Source organism: Solanum stenotomum, chromosome 1 (assembly GCF_019186545.1).
Source record: "Solanum stenotomum isolate F172 chromosome 1, ASM1918654v1, whole genome shotgun sequence".
Lineage (NCBI taxonomy): Eukaryota > Viridiplantae > Streptophyta > Magnoliopsida > Solanales > Solanaceae > Solanum > Solanum stenotomum.
In genome coordinates this window covers 85904907-85925901 of record NC_064282.1, presented here as the reverse complement: position 1 = coordinate 85925901, position 20995 = coordinate 85904907, and the positions used below count along the sequence as shown (strand labels likewise).

The 20995-nt window shown below is 33.6% G+C and overlaps 1 protein-coding gene and 1 long non-coding RNA gene across 2 annotated transcripts in view; one reads left to right on the top strand and one right to left on the bottom strand.

Annotated features, from left to right (window-relative positions):
• The window catches only part of LOC125864666 (uncharacterized), a 173168-nt gene that overhangs the window by 117921 nt on the left and 34252 nt on the right, over nucleotides 1-20995 (bottom strand). The gene's annotated exons all lie outside the window — the stretch shown is intronic.
• On the top strand, nucleotides 1184-7945 carry LOC125864188 (probable serine/threonine-protein kinase PBL3). Its single transcript, XM_049544105.1, has 6 exons — nucleotides 1184-1431; nucleotides 4683-5029; nucleotides 5110-5245; nucleotides 6449-6585; nucleotides 6703-6826; nucleotides 7274-7945. Exons 1-6 carry the CDS (start codon nucleotides 1368-1370, stop codon nucleotides 7723-7725), a joined length of 1260 nt encoding a protein of 419 aa, XP_049400062.1. The 5' UTR covers nucleotides 1184-1367; the 3' UTR covers nucleotides 7726-7945.

Genomic DNA, 20995 nt, shown 5'->3' with positions numbered 1-20995 from the left:
ATGGACATCAGTTTGTCACTTTCTGGAAAAAAAAAGTAAAATTTAATTTTTCAAAATTAAGACAATGATTTTTTTCATTTAATTTCCTTGTTTGTAAATAAGTTGACTTTTATAGTGAAGCCAAATTTATTTTGTGCGTGTTTAAAATATAAACACTTTTGACTTTTTAAATAACTGGCCTAACAAGTTATAAATCGGTAATTAATTTTGAAAATATCCAAATCATGTTGAAGACCTAATTTTATTTATGAAGATAGTAATTGTATTGGCTTGCACATATATTGATTATATTATTTAAAAAACCTATTTTTTTATCAGTATAAATATCTAATAATTTTGATCAATAATTAAATATAGGAAAAGAAGGAGTATCTAATATTTTGTCTTCATAAATCTGATTTCAATTTTTTTTTTGCTTATTAACTATTGAGTTTGCGTCCTTAATATGCAAGTACTTCTATGTTTTATATATATTTATTACTTTCTCTTTTATATTAATTAAAATTTTGAGATATTTTTTTTATAGTTTAAAATAAGTAAGTTATTTAAAGTTTAAAATAATGTTTGGATCTTTTTTTATTTTTGCTAGGTGATAAGCTCAACAAAGTTAACTGTTCATATTTGTAATTTTATTTTGAATTGTTTGATAATAACTAAAAAGGTAAAAATGGAAATAATGTTCAATTTATGTCTTAATTTTTTTTCTTGATATGTGTGCATAAGGAGTATCGTTTTTTCCTTATTAGTTTTTATTAAAATATTTTTTGGACACTAAACATAATTATTCAACATTTGTACTATTTTCTTCGTTTACTTTTATTTATTCATTATGTTAAAAATGCTTTTTAATTTTATTTATTTAACAAAAAATATTTTTATTTTTAATAATAGTTACTAATTTTAAATTATTAAATTAAAAATAATACACTAATTAATACAAGTATCATTATAACATTTATATTTATTTATTATTTTTAAAATGAGTGGTATAAAATTTATTTTAGATAAATAAAAATAAACGAAATGAGTAGTAATGGAACACAAAATGTACGCGATGTTAGTCTAGTAGGTACAAAATTATCTAGAACATTACCTTTACCTAACAGAATAATAATAATATAAAATAAGTAAAAGAAAAAGTAGTCCACAATTTCTCTTGTTCTCACATTGTCATACCAAAAAAAGACAAATTTTTGTCTAGCTTTTTTTCAAGTATATTACCTTTTTTTTTTCTTTTCTCAATTGAAAAAAAAACATATATACCTATGTTTATCTTTCTTGAAATTCGAGAAATTTAACAAAATAATTATTCTTGTAAACACTTGTCCAGTGTTTTTTGCTGTTAATTTTATTGTTTTGTTTTACAGATGGGTAATTGTTTAGGTTCAGCAGCTAGAGTTGATGCCAGTCTCAGCTCTCACAATATTTCTGGTACTTTCCCTTTTTGTTCTTGCTTTGTTATTTTTTGTTTTCAAGAACTTGATAAACTGCGTTTTTGGGGATGAATAAAATTAAATATCATTTTTTTTGGGTGGGGGTGGGGAGGTTGGAGATTAGAGGTGAAACCACTCAAGATTGAAAGTTTAGATGGTTAACTAACTGAGCTACTAAGATTTCTTGAAATGGGTGTGATTTTTTTAGGCCCTATATATAAGAGCTTTTTTTTTTTTGAGTTTTATTTTATTTAGTTGGATGATGATATGAAATGAGCTTAAATGAAGAAGTGGGGATTCATATATCCGAGCCCGACTTTTTTTGGGATTGTTGTTGTTGTTTGTGATAATCTTGAATGGTTTGTTATTAGAAGTGGGGATTCATATATCCGAGCCCGACTTTTTTTGGGATTGTTGTTGTTGTTTGTGATAATCTTGAATGGTTTGTTATTAGAAGTGGAGATTCATAGATATCCGATCCCCTGACTTGATTGGGACTATTGTTGATGTTGATATCGTTTTTGATAATCTTGAATGGTTTGTTATAAGTAGAGATTCATATATCCGACCTTGACTTGTTTGGTACTGTTGTTGATGTTATTGTTTTTGATAATCTTGAATGATTTCTAATTAGAAGTAGAGATTCATATATCCGACCCTGACTTGTTTGAAACTGTTATTGCGGTTGTTGATGTTGTTATTGTTTTTGATAATCTTGAATAGTTTCTAATTAGAAGTAGAGATTCATATATCCGACCCTGACTTGTTTGGGACTGTTATTGCTGTCGTTGTTGTTTGTGACAATCTTGAATGGTTTCCAATTAGAAGTGGAGAGTCATATATCCGACCCTGACTTGTTTTGGATGGTTTTTGATGTTGTTGTTGGCTGTGATAAATCTTGAGTTGTTTCTAATTCGTTTATTAAGAGCAGCAACAACTATCATAATCCCTCAGTCTTTCAAAAAAAAAAGAGCTTGAAGTTATTCATTACTTATTTAATTACAACTCTTTATCATGATCTTGGTTTAATCAGTGAGAACTCAATGTTTTGGTGTATAAAGCACAAATCTTTAACTTAATTGGTTTGAGAAGATAGAGCTGTTTGGATTGGTTTAAAAGTTGGTTAAACGTACTTGTAAGTCATTTTTAGCTTTTGAGAGTGTTCGATAAAGTTAACAATAACTTAAAATAAGTTAAAAACCAAAAGTAGAGTCTCCTTACTTTTTATTTTTTGACTTAAAAGTCATTTAAGTTTGACTTTTATTTTTTTTGACTTAAAAGCTACTCCCTCCGTTTCTTTTTATATGTCATTTTTTTAGATTTCACTTGCATTAAGAAACTAAGTAGGGTGCAATTCTATCCTTATTTAATGATTTTTTGAAGTTAACTTTTCAATAAATGATAAATAAATCCTTCTTTTATTTTAATTTGTTTGTTGAGATTTCTTTTTCAAAATCAGATTTTATAGAAAAGCAATGGTGAGAGTAATTAATCAATGTATGAATTGATTACAATGAACATTAATTGCTTGTTAGTTTTCTTCGGTTGGTCACATATCTATTTTCAAGACTAATTAACTATCAAGGCTATAATAGGAAAAATATTGTAATTTATGCATTGATTTTATGAAATGATAAGTTTTATGGTCCAACTATTTATAGTAAGGATGATATATAAAAAGAAACGGAGGGAGTACTTTTTTTTCAGCCAATCCAAATGGGCTCTAAGTATGGGATGCCCGTTGCTTCTTATTGTTCGTTGTGAATATTTGTTTGAGTTTGATATATTGCCATTGTTTATGTTCAGAGGAGACCGAGGTATCTTGTTAGATATTTTGAGTTTTTTCACTCTGTTTGTTTGGGGACTCGTAGATGACTGACTTGTTTGTTAAATGATTGCTTAAAGACTGGGCAGCAAGCCTTAAAGCGATGGTTCGGCTAAACCCAATAGCTTTAGCTCAAACCCTGTATTTGTATTATATAATTCATTCAATATGTATAGATAATCTATTCAAGTCCAGTAAGCAAAAAAGGACTAATTGTGGTTCAAAATCCATAAACTAAAAATCTTGGCTCCACCTCCACATGTACCACCATAAAATTTGAGAGGAAGTTGAGATTGATAAATGACATGTTGAACTGAATTTTTAGAATAAGCTTATAGAATTGACTGAATTTGCAAGGAGATTGATGGCTATTGTCAAAGATGAAAGCTTATAGGAAAGCGAAAATATACATTTGTCGGTTAAGCTGATCAATGCCAATTAAAAACCCTTAACTTGGAGCTAATGCTTCATATTTTAGCGCTCGTGGAATAGGATGATTCTATTTTTGAAGGTTATGGGTGATTAATTTTTCTCTCATATCGAATGAATCATTTGACTAGCATTTTGCACGTGTTACATGCATTCAATCATAGTATCTCAGTTGATGAATGCATAACCGTGGACAAGCAAATTGTTTTCTCAATCTGTTAGTTATATGAATATCACTTATTAATAAACAGTTATATGGAATCTTTCTTCTGGTTGCCAATTTTCGTTGCGCATATGGACATCCTACTACTATATAAATGTGATGTTTGTTGGTAAATCAAATATACTAACTTTAGTTGATTAGTGCATGACTACTGGCTATCGTGGGTATGATAAGAAGTAGAGGTAGAGGTAGGCCGAAGAAGTATTGGGGAGAGGTGATTAGACAGGATATGACATACCTGCAGCTTAACGAGGACATGACTCTAGATAGAATGGTATGAAGGGCAAGAATTAAGGTAGCAGGTTAGTAGGTATTTGAGTGTTGTCTAGTTTTCCCTACTACTATCTTATTCTTCGATTTTATTACCCGTTTGTTTCCTTTGCTTCAGTTATGTCTTGTTTGTTGCTTTGCTACTGTTCTTCTCTTTTATCTTTAGCATGATTCCTTCATTACTTTATTTTGTTTCCATACTTGAGTTTGATATCTTTTACTTGAGCCTAGGGTCTATCGAGAACAACCTCTCTACCTTCACAAGGTAGGGGTAAGTCTGCATTCACACCACCCTTCCCAGACCCAGCCTATTTGTGGGATTACATTGGGTTTGTTGTTGAAGAGCATAACTTCTGTCTAGCACATTTTTTGTCCAAACTAAATAGTTATTTGAGTATACTTTCTTCGGGTTACAAATTTGAGGCTTTTTTGGGTTAAGTTATGATTAGATTGTTACCAAATGTGACTCACCAATGCCATTTTCTACTATTCTGTCTTGCAGCTTCTGGAGCCTCTAGGATTCCCAGCAGGACCAGTCATTCTTCTGTTCTATCAAGTCTAAGTATTCCGTCTTATAGTCGGAAAAGCAGTGTTGATACCCTTTCTACTCCAAGATCTGAAGGCGAGATTTTGTTTTCTCCCAATGTTAAGTCCTTCTCATTTAATGAATTGAAAAGTGCAACAAGGAACTTTAGACCTGACAGTCTTCTTGGCGAAGGAGGATTTGGTTATGTTTTCAAAGGATGGATTGATGAACATACTCTTACTGCTGCAAAGCCTGGTTCTGGAATGGTCATTGCGGTCAAGAAGTTAAAGCCAGAAGGTTTTCAGGGTCACAAGGAGTGGGTGGTATGTTCCATATGCAGATTTACAACTTATTTAACTTATTGATCTTGTTGGCCTTATAATTGATGACAAATGCTTTGCAGACTGAAGTTAATTACCTTGGCCAACTTCGTCATCCAAACCTGGTTAAACTCATTGGGTATTGTATAGAGGGAGATGACCGACTATTGGTGTATGAGTTCATGCCTAAAGGAAGCTTGGAGAATCATTTATTTCGAAGTACGTCAGCTTACTACCTAAGCTTTCAAATCTATTAACATCTCTTTACTACCTTATTGCTGCATGTCCCTATTCACCAAATCGATTCTTTACTACTGTCTTTCTTGTTTTTTTTCTTCGAAAGCTCAAATTGTTTCATATGTCATAATTCATAAATTCGTTATACAAAGATTTTGAATTAGTATAGGTAGAGATGTATCTTTTTCACTCACAAGATTAAGTTTTGGTCTTTCTGGAAAGCTGAGATTTTCTACTGCATCATGTTTTAGGGTCTTAGAAGTTGTTTGCTAATTGCTAGTAATCACATGAAAGGAAAAAGTTAGAGACCGAAAAACTAAAAGGAATCTGAAGAAATGTACGTAGGATGTATGAGCCATTCTGTGGTTTAAATGCCAAATATCTGATTTGATATTCCGAGACTTTAAAGTTGTGACATTACAGGGCACTTGCCTAAATTCTTCTTTGATTATGTTGAACTGGCTTCATTATTATTCCTGTGAATCTTTTTATTGGCCTTCTCTGCGATATAAGTAGTCAAACAGTGTTGACGGACGTTTATTAACTCTGTGATGATTGTTGATTTAGTCCATGTGGTGTGAGTTACCATTCTTTCACGAAATGGATAATTATTGAACATCCAAGTAAAGACTTGTATTACAGTCAAACCCCATTTAAGTGGCAACATTTGTCTAAAAATATCATGATTGCTACTTGCTATAGTGAGGTGTTGTTATATGTGTATACTGACATTTGACGTTTAGATTTCATTTAGCTGTTATAAACAGAAGTAAGCCAAAAAATAGTTTAATGATTTTGTGTACCAAGAAGAAGAAATGTATTTGTTAACCAATTTAATAAAAAAAAGAGTTCGTAAAATTTACTATGTTTATGACATTTGATGATGATTACTATGAATATTTTATTTTTATATCCCTACTATTTCTTACAAACTATTAGTACACAATATTTGAGTATGACTGCTATAGATGGATAATTTTACAAAGAATGTACTGCTATAATGAATGTCACTGTTCTTATAGGTAGAATGTTCTTATAGAGAAGTAAATAATATGAAGTAAAACATAGTTTGGATAATCAATTTTGGAGAAAATGAGTCTTTAAAGTGAAATGTTGTTATAATGAAGTTTGACTGTATATGCGGATTTATAAATTGGTTGTAATTCTTGGAATCTTGTTTAACAGGAGGGCCTCAACCTCTTACTTGGTTGACAAGAATTAAGGTGGCTATTGGTGCTGCTAGAGGCCTTGCTTTCCTACATGATGCTAAAGAACAAGTTATATATCGGGATTTTAAGGCTTCTAATATTCTCTTAGACGGGGTAGGTATTAAGCTTTGACGCGCTCACAAATTCAGTTGTCTTTCTTTAAATATATTAGTGTTAGGTTCTTTTAAAACTAGTGAAAGCTTAATATCTTTTCCTGGTCTGTGACTGCAGGAATTTAATGCAAAGTTGTCTGATTTTGGTTTAGCCAAGGCCGGCCCAACTGGTGATCGCACTCATGTGTCCACTCAAGTCATCGGTACACAGGGCTATGCTGCTCCAGAATATGTTGCTACAGGTTATTATTTTACTTTTTTGGCATAGCTATTTTGAGCAGAGGTCCATTTTTATAGGATTTACGGTTTAGAACTTTGAAAAAAACAAGTGCTTCTACAACAGAAAACTTGCTTCATGGCCAATTGGATTCGGGTCTCTCTCATGAATTACTGGAAAGATGTTATCCTAACTTTGTTATGCCATTTTCAACTTGAACATAGAGAAAATGTAATCTTGTTGGACATATTTTCTCGTGGAAGTACTAAGAATGTCAGTCAGTACCCAATTTTACTAGTCTCTGACCTTGTTATAGAAACTACTCGATTTTCACATAGGAGAAGATGAATTTCTTGTCACAAGAGAGGGGCAAAACTTTTTGTAGTCAATTCGCAAGATTAAGTTGGATGATTATGTTCTTTAAGAAGTCTGATAAATTATTGGTTGTTATTTTGTACTTGCTGTCCACCAGGTCGATTGACATCAAAAAGTGACGTATACAGCTTCGGGGTTGTATTGCTTGAACTTTTATCAGGGCGTCGTGCTCTCGATAAAATGAAGGTTGGCGTAGAGCAGAATCTTGTGGATTGGGCAAAGCCATATCTAGGGGACAAGAGGAGGTTGTTCCGAATTATGGACACCAAACTAGAGGGACAGTATCCTCAGAAAGGAGCATATACAGCTGCTAACCTTGCTTGGCAATGTCTAAGCAACGAGCCTAAGTTAAGGCCACGGATGTCTGAAGTTTTGGCAGCTCTTGAACAGCTTCAAGCACCAAAAGGCGTTAACAAAGTATCTCGGATTGAGCATCGAGCCACTTCTAGCTCAGTTCCAGCTTCTCCATTTAAACATCGTTCATCACTCAGCGTGACACCCTCTGCCTCTCCATTACAGGCCTATCATAAGTCGCCACGCGGAAGGTGACTCTAAGAAAATAAACTTATATTTGGTTGTCATTGTAAAGTTATCCTATTTGTAATCAATTTTGTTGTCTAGATTGCATTGACATGTAGAATCAACAGATTGTTTTCATGTAAAATGTGGGGATCATCACTCTGTAACCTACTGATCGATAGAGTTAGCTCTTCTGCTCTTTGGCTACAATTAGTCCTGTTTTATCACATAATGGGGTTTTTTTTTTCTTGATTTATTGTGTCCATCACCCAAATCATACCTTCATCAAAGCAAGACAAGGCAGGGTGGATTCAGGATTTGAACTTTATTAGTTTGAGTTCGAGATTCTACAACAACTTATTTAATTTACTAGTTTCAAAGCCAATTATTTATATTTATTTAATTAGTGAAGTCTTTCATGCCTAAAAAAAATTAAAGTCTATTTTGGTGCTTATTGGTATTGCTCTTCTATTATTCCAACATGGTATTATTTCTTAAACTTAAAATCTATTTTGGTTCTTTCCCTAGTATCTGTAAGGGGTGGCGGGGATTGATCACACAACCTTAAGAAACTTTTGAAACCTTTTAACCACTAGACTAAACATTTCACTTGCTTCAAGAAATGTCAATACTTATATATATATACTTTTATAAATCAAAATTTGACCTCTATATATAATATAATTTTCCGGCAAGCGGTGTCGCTCGACACCCCTCAGCCGGGTCTGCTCCTGTGACTGTACGGTGTACTGGTAATTCAGGTAACATGGAAGGACTACTTTTTTAAATTCTCGGCTAACATGAAGACTTAAATAAAAAAGGGATAAATTATAGGGAGAACGGCTTGATATACCCCTTAATTTTGTCATTTAGGGTTAATATTGATATAGCCATTTAGGGTTGATATTGATATATTTCTCGTTATGAAAGTGATTGATATATTAATACCCTTATTGTTACGCAAATAACTCACATATAGCCTTTCCTTCTAATGAGTTTTAATTATTTTTTTCTCTTTTTTCATTCACTTCTTTCTTTTTATTTCTCTTATTTTTATCCTAAAGAATGAAAGAAAAATGAAATAAGAATAAGAAACTCAAATGATAATAATCAAAGAAGTCAAAAAATAATTTGGGTGAAAAAAGATCAAATACATGATTTTTTTTAAAAATAATTTAAAATTTTATTTTATAACTTTTATAATGGTAAGGATATATGTGAGCCATTTTTATAATCGTAAGGAATATATGTGAGCTATTTTTATAATGAAAGGTATATCATACGTTTTTCCCTACTATATATAAAAGTTGATATATACATATATAACTAACTTTTATAAAATATGATATTTTTGTAATCTTAAAAATAAAATAGGTTAATTATAAGGTTAAAGTGACATGATAAGAGTAAAAATCTTGACTATTTTTGAATATTAGATAATAGATAATACACCTATTACATTTGTAAATCTTTAGTTTTCTATTATATTGGAATTTGTATTTAGGTTAATTGTTATTGCAAAATAACGAATTTTTGGACAAACACAAGCAAGTTCATTCAGGTTTCTTACCACTATCAAATCAAAATTCTATATCCAGTACATTTCAAATATCTTAATATCCATGACATCCCAATGTTCCTTTTCAAGATTAGAAAGAAATCTACTAATAGTGTCACATTATTTTGTCTAATGAATATATATATATATATTAATACGCTAATGTGGCATGCCTTATTGGCCTCTATTACTATTTATCTTTTTTCTCATGATTTTGAGATTTTTTCTTATTTTTTTTCTTCAAACCTTAAAAAAAAAAGTGATTATTTCTTTCATTATTATTTGTGTTTATTACATTATAATGGGTCATTAAAGTGGCCAAAATTGAATTATTGCATTTTTTGGTTCATTTCAGCTAACTGCTTAAAGGATAATTAAAGATCTCATACAGCTCAATTAAACATGGCAAACAAATGCAGTAACAACCCAATTACAACTTGCAGCCCACGTTGCAGTCCCTTCATTTCTGATTTAAGTCTATTTAGACATAATTATGCACTTAATGCTCATTTATTTGAAACTAGGCTATAAATAAATTACAATAAAATTACATAATACCATTGGTTACTTAAATAAAGGAAACTATATTTTATCAATCACACAATTTCATAAATGAGAAGCTATGAAAAATATTTTGGTTAAATATGAAAGTTATATATGAAATCAATATATGTGAACTTGAAAAAATTAAATATTAAAAATAAATTTAGTGGAAAAAAAGAGATGTTAATGTTAAGATTATTGAAATGTAAATTCGACATGTGATTGTTTTTTCCTTTTTTTTTTTATAAGACCCTTTTTCTTAATTATATTTCTTTATAATATAATTTCTCTATATTTATGTAAACTTGAAATGTGATATTTTTTTTTGGCTTCTTTGTAACCTTTTTTTTAATTAGATTTTTAGTATGATTTTTCAACAGTGTAAACTTGAGATATAATCGCTATTTTCTTTTTCTTCTTGAACTCCTTTTATTAATCTTTTTTTTTTTTGTATAATTTCTCAATAGTTATACTTCATAAAATTTATATTTTTTCTTCTTTCTAAATAAAATAAAATTTGAAAGAGGGTTATACGAACGCGAGAAAAGATCAATTAAATATGTTTATATTTTGTGATAATTGTTATTCCAAGTCATCTATAAGGTGCATACTCTCTAATTTCAGTTACTTAATTTTTTTATATAAATATTTTTTTAATTCGGCTTTTTCCTCCTCTTTGTTAACTTCATCACTATTTATTTTCGAATTTTTATTTGTTCATCAACCTAAGGAATTGTCATATCAAGATCTCTGAGAAATAAATAAATAAAAATATTATTATTGGAAAACAAAAGAAGGTAAGAAAGAAAATAAATTTAAAAATAAACATAAAAAAGAACAAAAGAGAGAATTAGCTACGAAGAAAAAGTTTTTTTTTTAAATGGCGCGTAGAGATTCCTATGTCTTCTAATTTTGCTTAGCTTATACACAAAAACATTAAAAAGTATCTTTTACATTTCAAATAAATACTACATTCAATATACAATAAATTCCTAAGAATAAAGAGTCATAGTAATTAAGAGGATTAAAAATATGACTTTGGACTTGTTTGTAACATAATAGGAGTAATATTTGTACATTAATACACAAATAATGAACATTAATCATAAAAAATGAAAAGACAGTTAGGATCAGAGTTATTGATACAATTATTTTTATAAAATAAGTAGAATTAAAAAAAAAAAAGCAGCCAAATTAAGGAGATGTCACTTCACTTTGTAATGCCAAAAAATATTATATAGATAAATATAAACTTTTAAAGATCACCCTTTTTTTCCTAGAAAAACCAACAAACTGTTTACTCATTTTTATTTCTCAAAACTAATATGCCTATAATTATAAAGAAAAATTTACCCTTCGGGGTGGCCCAGTGGTTTGGGCTTGAGACTTTAATGTTGGAGGTCTCAAGTTCGAAACCCCTTGCCAGCGAAAGCAAGGGGTTTGCTTTCTGGGTCGAGCTCGTCGCACCGGGCTTATCTAGTGCGGGTTACCTCTCCTATGTGGTTTGCGAGCTATTGCATAGGAGCGGAGATTTTACCCTGTGCGCACCCAAAGGATAGCGACAATGGGTTTTCCTTGCCATAAAAAAAAAAAAGAATAATTTAAATCGAAAAGTAATTTAAAGAGATAATATTTTTAGATGCCTTTCCATTTAAATTGAGCAATGAATGTAGAGAGTTATAAAATTATTGTCGGAGCGATTTTAATATTCATTAAATATTTCAAGGGGTGTATAAAAAAGTTAACTTTTTTTTTGATAAAAACATAGATACCAATGATGATAGTTTTAACAAATAATATTTTAAAAACTTAACATATGCATATTATAATATTTAAAAAGTGTGTAAAATTTTGGAAAAGCTAAAAAAATGATGTACTTTCATAGATATAAGGATACAAGTTTCATTACTTCAATCTTAAAGCATTTCGCTTGCAAAAATCTTATTATTTATAAACAAAGCAAAAATCATTGAATAATTAAATCAATTCTACTTCACTTTTTACTAATCATATTTTTATACTTTCTGAAATAATCATGAAATCAATTGTATTTTAAAATTATAAATTAATTAACTTTACATTCTCATATTCTATCATTTTAGTTATTAAAAGTTGTTCCATAAGACTAAAGAAGTATATGTACATATTTTCTGAAGTAGCATGTTCGTATCCATTGACTCCTTTCTTGCTTCTGTTTTTAAAGATATTCTGACCTACAAACACAATAAATTAACTTTACCAACAAAAAGAGAGAGATAAATTTACCTAAATAAGTAAAAACTTTGAAGAGTGTTATCATTTATCAATATGACATATTCAAATTCTTCAAGAATTACAAAGAGGAGCAAAGAGAAAAATGAAATAATTTTTTATAAAAGAATTCATGATTGATATCTTCATGAACACAAACAAATAATATTAAATGTATGATTTCAACAAAAAAAAAATTGTAATTCTATTAAAACACATGAAATTATTTTACCTTGTAAAATTGAATAATACAAGGATATCTAACAATTTTGATTATAAATATTCCTCCTATAATCTGCACAATATGATCAAATAAGTTAAAAAATTATTCATCAAAAGAAACAAAAGATAAAGAATAAGGAGAAAAATGCATTTAATCATAAGTCCTCCTGCATATATGATCATTTTTGACAAAACATAAAACTTTACTTCTTAATCACCAAAAAAAATTAGAGAATAACAAATCCATTAATTTTCATTTTACTAATTTTACTTCTATAGAAAAGTCAAGAAAAATAATAGACAAATATTAATCCTAAAATGAATCTCCATTTTTGTGGTTATAGTAAAGAGAATCATAAGGATGATAAACAAAATAATTTATCAAAAAAAAAGAAGCAATAATATACTTTGACAAATTAGGCTTGCTAATTAAAAATAATATATGAAATTATAATTGCAAAGGATGATGTACCTTAAAGCAAAAAAATATTCTGACATATCTCCCACTAATTCTTCAACCGATGCAATGACACCAAAATGAAATAAATTTTTACTGTGATCTTATAGTGTTATAAAATTGTATATTAAATAATTGGAGGTTATGAATATGAAAGGGTTGAGAGTTATGAATATTATTAATACTAATTAAGAATTTAATTTATGCAATTGGAGAGGTATGAGTTAAGAAGATGACTTTGCAAGAAAAACTAATTGAAAGAAATGAGAAAAAAAAAGTAAAATAAAAAGGATAAAAAAATAAATATGAATGGAGGCCATAGAGAGGTGCCACATAACCTTGTCTATATTCCTCCTTCATATATATATATATATATTACTCAAAATATGTTAGTTTTTTTCAGTGTTATGTTACTAACTCTTTTTGAGTACTATAAATACTAAAGAAAATCATTTCCAAAGCATAACATTCTTCCTTTTTCATTTCATAGCTTTCTGCTCAATTTTTGTTATTATTGTGTCACGATCCAGACCATTGTGATTGACCCACACTGATCCTCCGGTGGGAGAACTATTTATACTAATTAGCTAACCAACTTAATCAAATACTAAAGCATTTAAGATTACAGAAGCAAGTTTAAATGCTAAGGAAAGAAGTGAAGAGTTCCCATAAACTACAACAAAAATTTAGCAACCAAAACTAACATTGCGGAAGTAATACCTAGAACCCGAAAGTCAATGTACCAAAACTCTAACAAGATCCATAAGTCTAAACAAGAAGGGATACAACCCCAAACTAACATAGTAATAACTAACTAGAAAGTCTAAGTCCGAAAATGTGGACTTTAAACGGAGAGAACTCATGGCAGCTCGGAAGAACTAGCTCACCCTTGAGTTCGAAAACGGTCACTGATTTTCTAAGCGAGGTCTATCAATAGTAGCCAGAAGATGCCCTGTATTCAACAAAGAAAGAGCAAGCGCAGTATCAATACACAATCACAATGTACTGGTAGGACCACACGGCTATCCCACTAAGTGCAACATACATAAGCCATTACAACATAATAATAACATGCATACACCGAACATATACACTATCAATATCATTTACGAACAACGCATAATTTCACAATTATCAAAATATACAGTTATGTCAAGTCAATGGTCCTCTCATGGAACTCAAACCCAAACTGTTAGCATACCGGTATGTGGTATCCGATCTAATGTTTATGCTAGAACGTGGCAACCGATCCCATATTTATGCCGGAACGTGGCAACCGATCCAAGTTAGTGTGTCAGAACGCAAAAACCGATCCATTCAATAAGTAACAATCACAATCACAAAGTACATTCTCATAATCATAAAATCAAGTCATGATTCATGGCATTCATCATTCATCTATCCCCATTTAAAATTAGTGTGATCAATAATGCAACATTCGCATACATACATGTATTATAATGAAGCAAGAACAAACATCACACAACATGAAATCACAACCACACCTACCTCAAACAAAGCTTGAATCCCCTAAGAAACTTGATTCTTCCCTTTCCGAATTCTTTCTGCTTGTTCTTGGTCTTCAAACAATCATAATAAAGCGAGAATCAATAAACAACACCTAATTACCCGGATTATAACAATAATATTAATCCTAGGTCAAACCCTTGATCCCTATACCCAGATTAACGCTTTTTCCACCATAATTCTCAGATCAAAACCACCCGGATTATAACAATAATATCAATCCTAGGTCAAACCCTTGATCCCTATACCCAAATTAGAACTTTTTCCATCATAATTATCAGATTAAAACCCTCACCCATCGATAATTACCCATTAGATTACGATCTACGGATCGAAAAGTGGATTCGAGGAGTTAAAACCTTACCTTTACCCTTAAGAATGGTGGAAAACTATTAAGAATCGCCTGGGGTTCGTCTCCTTACTCTCAAGAATGAAAATTGCAGAATAAAGACGTTTTGGGGTTTATTTTCGACTTAAATCGCGACTATCCCGCCACAGTGGTACCACCCCGCTACAGCGGCCCCGCCCTGGCGGCACAAATTCCCACTGTAGTGGCTTGCACGGAATAATGAGCTAATTTAATAATTCCAATACCCCCATTTCATAACACACCTTCAACCAACGACACTCAGAAACTATCCGTTCACGCTAAGATCAATTTCGGGAATTCTACTCACCCGAATTCAATTACGTAAAGTCATACGGTTTCTACTCATGTGATCAAAATCATAATTAAATCACCCAATTGTTACCAGATTTCCCTAGACCTTACTGACTCCGATTTCGTCCAACTCTGGACTAGGTTGGGAAATTTCAAGTTACTACGAAAAAGTTTTTTGGCCCAAAATTTTTCTCGTTGACTTTTCTATAACGACGGGGACAGGTCGTTACAATAGATACCAATATACCCATCATTCATCCTCGAGTGACTAACTTAGGAAAACATTCTAAAGAAAGAATGAAGTAGTACCTGAATCGATGAACATCTGGGGATACTTGTCTCGCATGTCCTTCTCGGTTTCCCAAGTAGCTTACTCAACTGGACGATGCTTCAATTGAACTTTCACGGACTTAATCTTCTTTCTCCTCAGCTTACGCACATCACGATCAAGAATTGCAACCAGTTCCTCATCATATTGGAGGTCTTTGTCTAACACAACTGAGTCCCATTTTATGATGTAATCCCCGTCACCATGATATCTCTTCAACATGGATACATGAAATACCGGATGAACTCCCGATAGGTTATGAGGTAAAGACAATCTATAAGCCACTGGCCCTACACATTCAAGAACCTCAAAGGGACCAATGTATCGCAGACTTAGCTTGCCCTTCTTGCCAAATCTCATCACCCCTTTCATGGGTGATACCTTAAGAAGAACATTCTCACCAGTCTGAAATGTCATATCTCTTACCTTATGGTCTGCATACTTTTTCTGTCTACTCTGGGCTGCTAAAAGCTTAGCTTGAATACTCATCACCATATCTTGAGCATCTTTTACTAAATCAACCCTCAAAGGTCACATCTCCAGCTTCAAACCATCATATGTGTGATGTACATCCCCTCCCATAAAGTGCCTTAAACGATGCCATATATACGCTAGAGTGATAACTATTATTATAGGAGAACTCACAAAAAGGTAAGAACTTATCCCAATGTCCTCCAAAATCAATCACATATACCCTCAACATGTCTTCTAACACTTGAATAGTCCTCTCTGATTGTCCGTCTGTCTGTGGATGGAAGGTTGTACTAAAAGTGAGTTGTGTGCCCAATTTATCATGTAACTTCCTCCAAACCTTGGATGTGAATTGGGTACCATGGTCTGAGATGATAGAAAGGGGCACCCCATGCAACTTCACTATCTCTTTCACATAAACCTTAGCCAATTATTCAGCATTATAATCTATTCTTACCAGAATAAAATAGGTTGATTTAGTCAATCTTTCAACCACTACCCAAATAGAATCAAACTTCCCCAAAGTCTTGGGAAGACCGACCACAATATCCATAGCTATCATTTCCTACTTCCATTCCGGAATTGGTATTATCTGAAGCAAACCTGCAGGCCTTTGATGCTCATATTTTACTTGTTGGCAATTCTGACACTTAGCCACGAACTCTGCTATATCCTTCTTCATGCCTGGCCACCAATGAATTCGCTTCAAATCTCGGTACATCTTGGTCACACCGGATGAATGGAATATCGCAAACCATGAGATTCTGTCAACAATTTTTGAATTAAGTCATCGACTCGAGGAACACAAATCCTTCCTTTATAACTAAGCACACTTTCTGCATCAAGAGTGGTCTCTCGTGCCTTACCAATCGTAGTCTTTTTCTTAAGTTCGTTCAAACTTTCATCCTCAAACTGTTTGGCGTTGATCTCCTCAATGAACGCGACCCTTACTTCAATGCTAGCTAACACCCCACCTTTTTCTGAGATGCTCAATTGCATGAACTTAGACTCCAAGGTCTGAATTTCCTTAGCCAACGGTCGCTTCTATACACTCAAGCAAGCTAAACTACCCATACTCACTGATTTTCGATTCAAAGCGTCTGCCACCACATTAGCTTTGCTCGGATGGTATTGAATGGTCACATCATAATCCTTGAGTAACTCTATCCACCTTATCTATCTCAAATTCAGATCCTTTTGAGTGAACACATGTTGCAATCTACGATGATCAGTAAACACCTCACACTTAACACTATAGAGGTAATGCTGCCAGATCTTAAGATTAAATACTATCGCTGCCAACTCCAAATCATGTGTTGAATAATTTCTCTCATGCACCTTCAATTGACGCGATGCATAAGCTATAACATTCTTATCCTGCATTAACACAACACCCAAACCAGAATGTGAAACATCAAAATAAATAATAATATCTTTACCCTCAACCGATAATACTAGAATAGGTGCGATGGTCAAAAGAGTCTTGAGCCTGTGGAAGCTCTCCTCACATTTTTCAGTCCATTCAAATGGTATCTCCTTTTTGGTAAAATTTGTCAAGTGTGTGGCAATAGAAGCAAAGTTCTTCACAAATAGACGATAGTAGCTAGCGAGCCCCACAAAACTCCTAACTTCCGTCACAGAGCTAGGCTGAACCCAATTCTTAACCACCTCAATCTTTTGAGGATCTACCATTACCCCTTCTTTTGAAACTACATGCCCCAAAAATGCAACCAAAGTCAACCAAAATTCACACTTAGAAAATTTAGCATACAACATTTGTTTCCCAAGAACACCCAGAACAATATGAAGATGGTCGTCATATTCTTCCTCACTTTTCGAATAGACCAAAATATCATCAATAAAGACTGACAAATAAATCAAGAAAGGGCTTGAACACACCATTCATTAAACTCATAAAAGCTGCTGGCGCATTAGTCAACCCAAACAGTATAACTAGGAACTTATAGTGCCCATAACGGGTTCTAAACGCCGTCTTGGGCACATCACCAGACCTTAGATCAATCTTAGAGAAAACTGATGCACCCTGCAATTGGTCAAAAAGATCATCTATTCGAGGTAATGGGTACTTGTTTTGAATGCTGACCCTATTCAATTGCTGGTAATCTATACACATCCTCATACTACCATCATTTTTCTTAACAAATAAAACTGGAGCACCCACGGGGAAGCACTAGGACGTATAAAACCTTTATCAAGAAGTTCTTGGATTTGATCCTTAAGCTCTCTTAATTCCACCGGAGCCATGCGATATGGAGGGATAGAAATGGGACGAGTACCAGGTTCTAAATCAATGCAGAAATATATATCTTTATCCGAAGGCATACCAGGCAAATCATTAGGAAACACTTCTCTAAATTTTGACAGTAGACTCAATAGATGGTGACTCAACCTCAACATCCCGGATATGAGCCAAATAAGCTAAACAACCCTGCCCTACCAGTTTCCTAGCCCGAATAGAGGATATGATCTTAGCTTTCTTAGGTTTGTACACCCCTTCCCACTCTAACTTTTCCCTTCCAGGAATTTCTAGAGTTACAGACTTAGTATTACAATTAAGCACAACATAATAGGGGAACAACCAAGTCATGCCTAAGATTATATCAAAGTCAGTTATATCCAAAATCACCAAATCAGCCCAAGTCTGAAAACCCATAAACAAAATAGGACAAGCACGATAGACTTGGGTGACTATGACAAACTTTCCAATTGGGGTAGAAACATGGATGGAGACATCAAATATATCACAAATATAGCAAATTCTGAGGCAAATCGCATGGATAAATATGAATAAGTAGAACCCATATCAAATAACACATTAGCCATCCGGTCACAGACAAGAATAGTACCTGTGATCACTGTGTCAGACGCCTCTGCCTCGGTCTTGCCCCCGAAAGGCATCACATTGAGCCCTGTCATCTTGACAGACGACTTCCCTGCCTGGCTACACTGCATCTTTGCATGCATTGCCATTTCCCCTACCTCCCGGCCTTACTGATTTCCTCCGCGCCCACCTTGTGGACGCCCTTGACCATTATTATTATTTCCCACGGGTACCACTGCTCTAAACTGCTGCCACGCGGAATCCAACATGCACGGGTGGGGACAATCTCTCCTTATATGTCCATGTTCTCCACAGTTGTAACAGATATGATTAAAAGATGGCATGCTACCCGCTGAAGGTGCGACTCCATGGCTATCCTGAATTAAATTATGAGGTGGAGTTCCCGAGTAATTACCTGTAGAGGCGGGCATAACGGTATGAATTGGTTTGGCTGCAAGTGTTGGCCTCCCTGAACCCTTAGAGTAAGATCCCTGAAAGTTGCCTGAATTTTTGGCTTTCTTAGCCAATGCCTTGGCCTGACCGTCTCGCCTCACCCCCTTCACTTTCTTCACAAAGTCTGTTACCTCATTGAAGCTTTTCCCTGCAGAGGTCATATGAACAGATAATACTTGCAACTCAGAATTGAGTCCCTTAATAAATAAACAAATCCTCTCTTCCTCAGTAGTCACCAATTGAGTAACATATCTAGATAAAGCATGAAACTTGGCCTCATAAGCAGCCATAGACATACACCTTGCTCCAAAGCCATGAACTCATCCTTTTTACGATCCCTCAAAGTCCGATGCACATATTTCTCTAGAAATAGAGCATAAAACTGGATCCAAGTAAGTGGGGGTAAAACTGAAGATCTGCATTCCACATAAACTCTCCACCACTGCTTAGCCTCACCTTGAAGCTGAAAAGTCACAAACTCAACCCCATGTTGATGGACAATTCCCAACTTATGAAGCCTCTCATAGCAATCTAGAAAGAACTCATATGCATCCTCACTCTTAGAACCATGGAACACAGACGGTTTCAACTTCAAGAACTTAGTCAACATCTCATGCTTATTACCAGTCATAACGGGACCCAACAAAGGACAAAATAATGCATCATTACCTACATTTCCACCCACCTTAGGGACAGAGATAGCAATATAGGGATTGGTGGGAGCTTAAGTTACTTGAACAGAGGGAAGCACTCTAGGACCAACCAATCATTTCAAGAACGACATAATAGATCTGTTAAGCTAACACTGGTGTATGAGAGGAATACTTGTAGTCTCAGCCTGCACCTCTTCCTCTTGTCCAACATTCTCCTCCTCAACAACTTCTACATTCTCTTCTACCTCTTCATAGTGCACAAGAGGGGCCTTATTTCTAGGAGCATCTCCAACTGGTGCTCCATCCCTTGTAGGCGCTGCCCTTCCTCGGCCTCTACCCCTAGCTCTTCCTCTACCCTGCCTCGATCGTGACCTCTCGATGCAGATTCCTCACCTGGATCATTGACGGGAGCTAGGGGCCTAACACTGTTGAACCTAGTGTTAACCATATGCGGACAGAAGAGTGAAGGAGGTTAGATACCAATTTGAATCACCAGATACCAATTGGAATTAAGTTATAGCACGCAAGGAGACAAGAGAAAACAGATCGATTTCCTAAAGTCCTGTAGCCTCTCGAAGAAACGTCCAAACGTCTCTGTACCATTTCGCACGACTCTACCAGACTCATTTTGGTACATCGAGATTAACGAACCTAGGCTATGATACCAAATTTATCACGACCCAGACCATCGTGATTGACACCCACACTAACCCTCTGGTGGGAGAACTATTTATACTAATTAGCTAACTAACTTAATCAAATACTAAAGCATTTAAGGTTACGGAAGCAAGTTAAATGCTAAGGAAAGAAATGAGGAGTTCCCAAAAACTCTAACAACCAAAACTAACATTGCGGAAGTAATACCTAGAACCTAAAAGTCAATGTACCAAAACTCTCACAAGATCCATAAGTCTAAACAAGAAGGGGTACAACCCCAAACTAACATAGGAATAACTAACTAGAAAGTCTAAGTCCGAAAATGTGGACTTTAAACGGAGAGAGCTCATGGCAGCCCAGAAGAACTAGCTCATCCTTGAGTTCGAAAATGGTCATTGATCTTTTAAACGAGGTTTGTCAATAGTTGCAGAAAGATGCCCTGTGCTCAACAAAGAAAGAGCAAGTGCAGTATCAGTACACAACCACAGTGTACTGGTAGGATCACACAGTTATCCCACTAAGTGCAACATACATAACCCATTACAACATAATAATAACATGCATACATAGAACATATACAATATCAATATCATTTACGAACAACGTACAATTTCACAATTCTCAAGATATATAGTTATGTCAAGTCAATGGTCCTCTCATGGAACCCAAACCCAAATT

Bases quoted from the DNA above. Each gene is read 5' to 3' on its own strand.
- LOC125864188 (XM_049544105.1), top strand. From the start codon at position 1,368: ATGGGTAATTGTTTAGGTTCAGCAGCTAGAGTTGATGCCAGTCTCAGC. The intron at 5,030-5,109 runs GTATGTTCCATA...AATGCTTTGCAG, and splicing joins AGGGTCACAAGGAGTGGGTG to ACTGAAGTTAATTACCTTGG. The intron at 5,246-6,448 runs GTACGTCAGCTT...CTTGTTTAACAG, and splicing joins GGAGAATCATTTATTTCGAA to GAGGGCCTCAACCTCTTACT.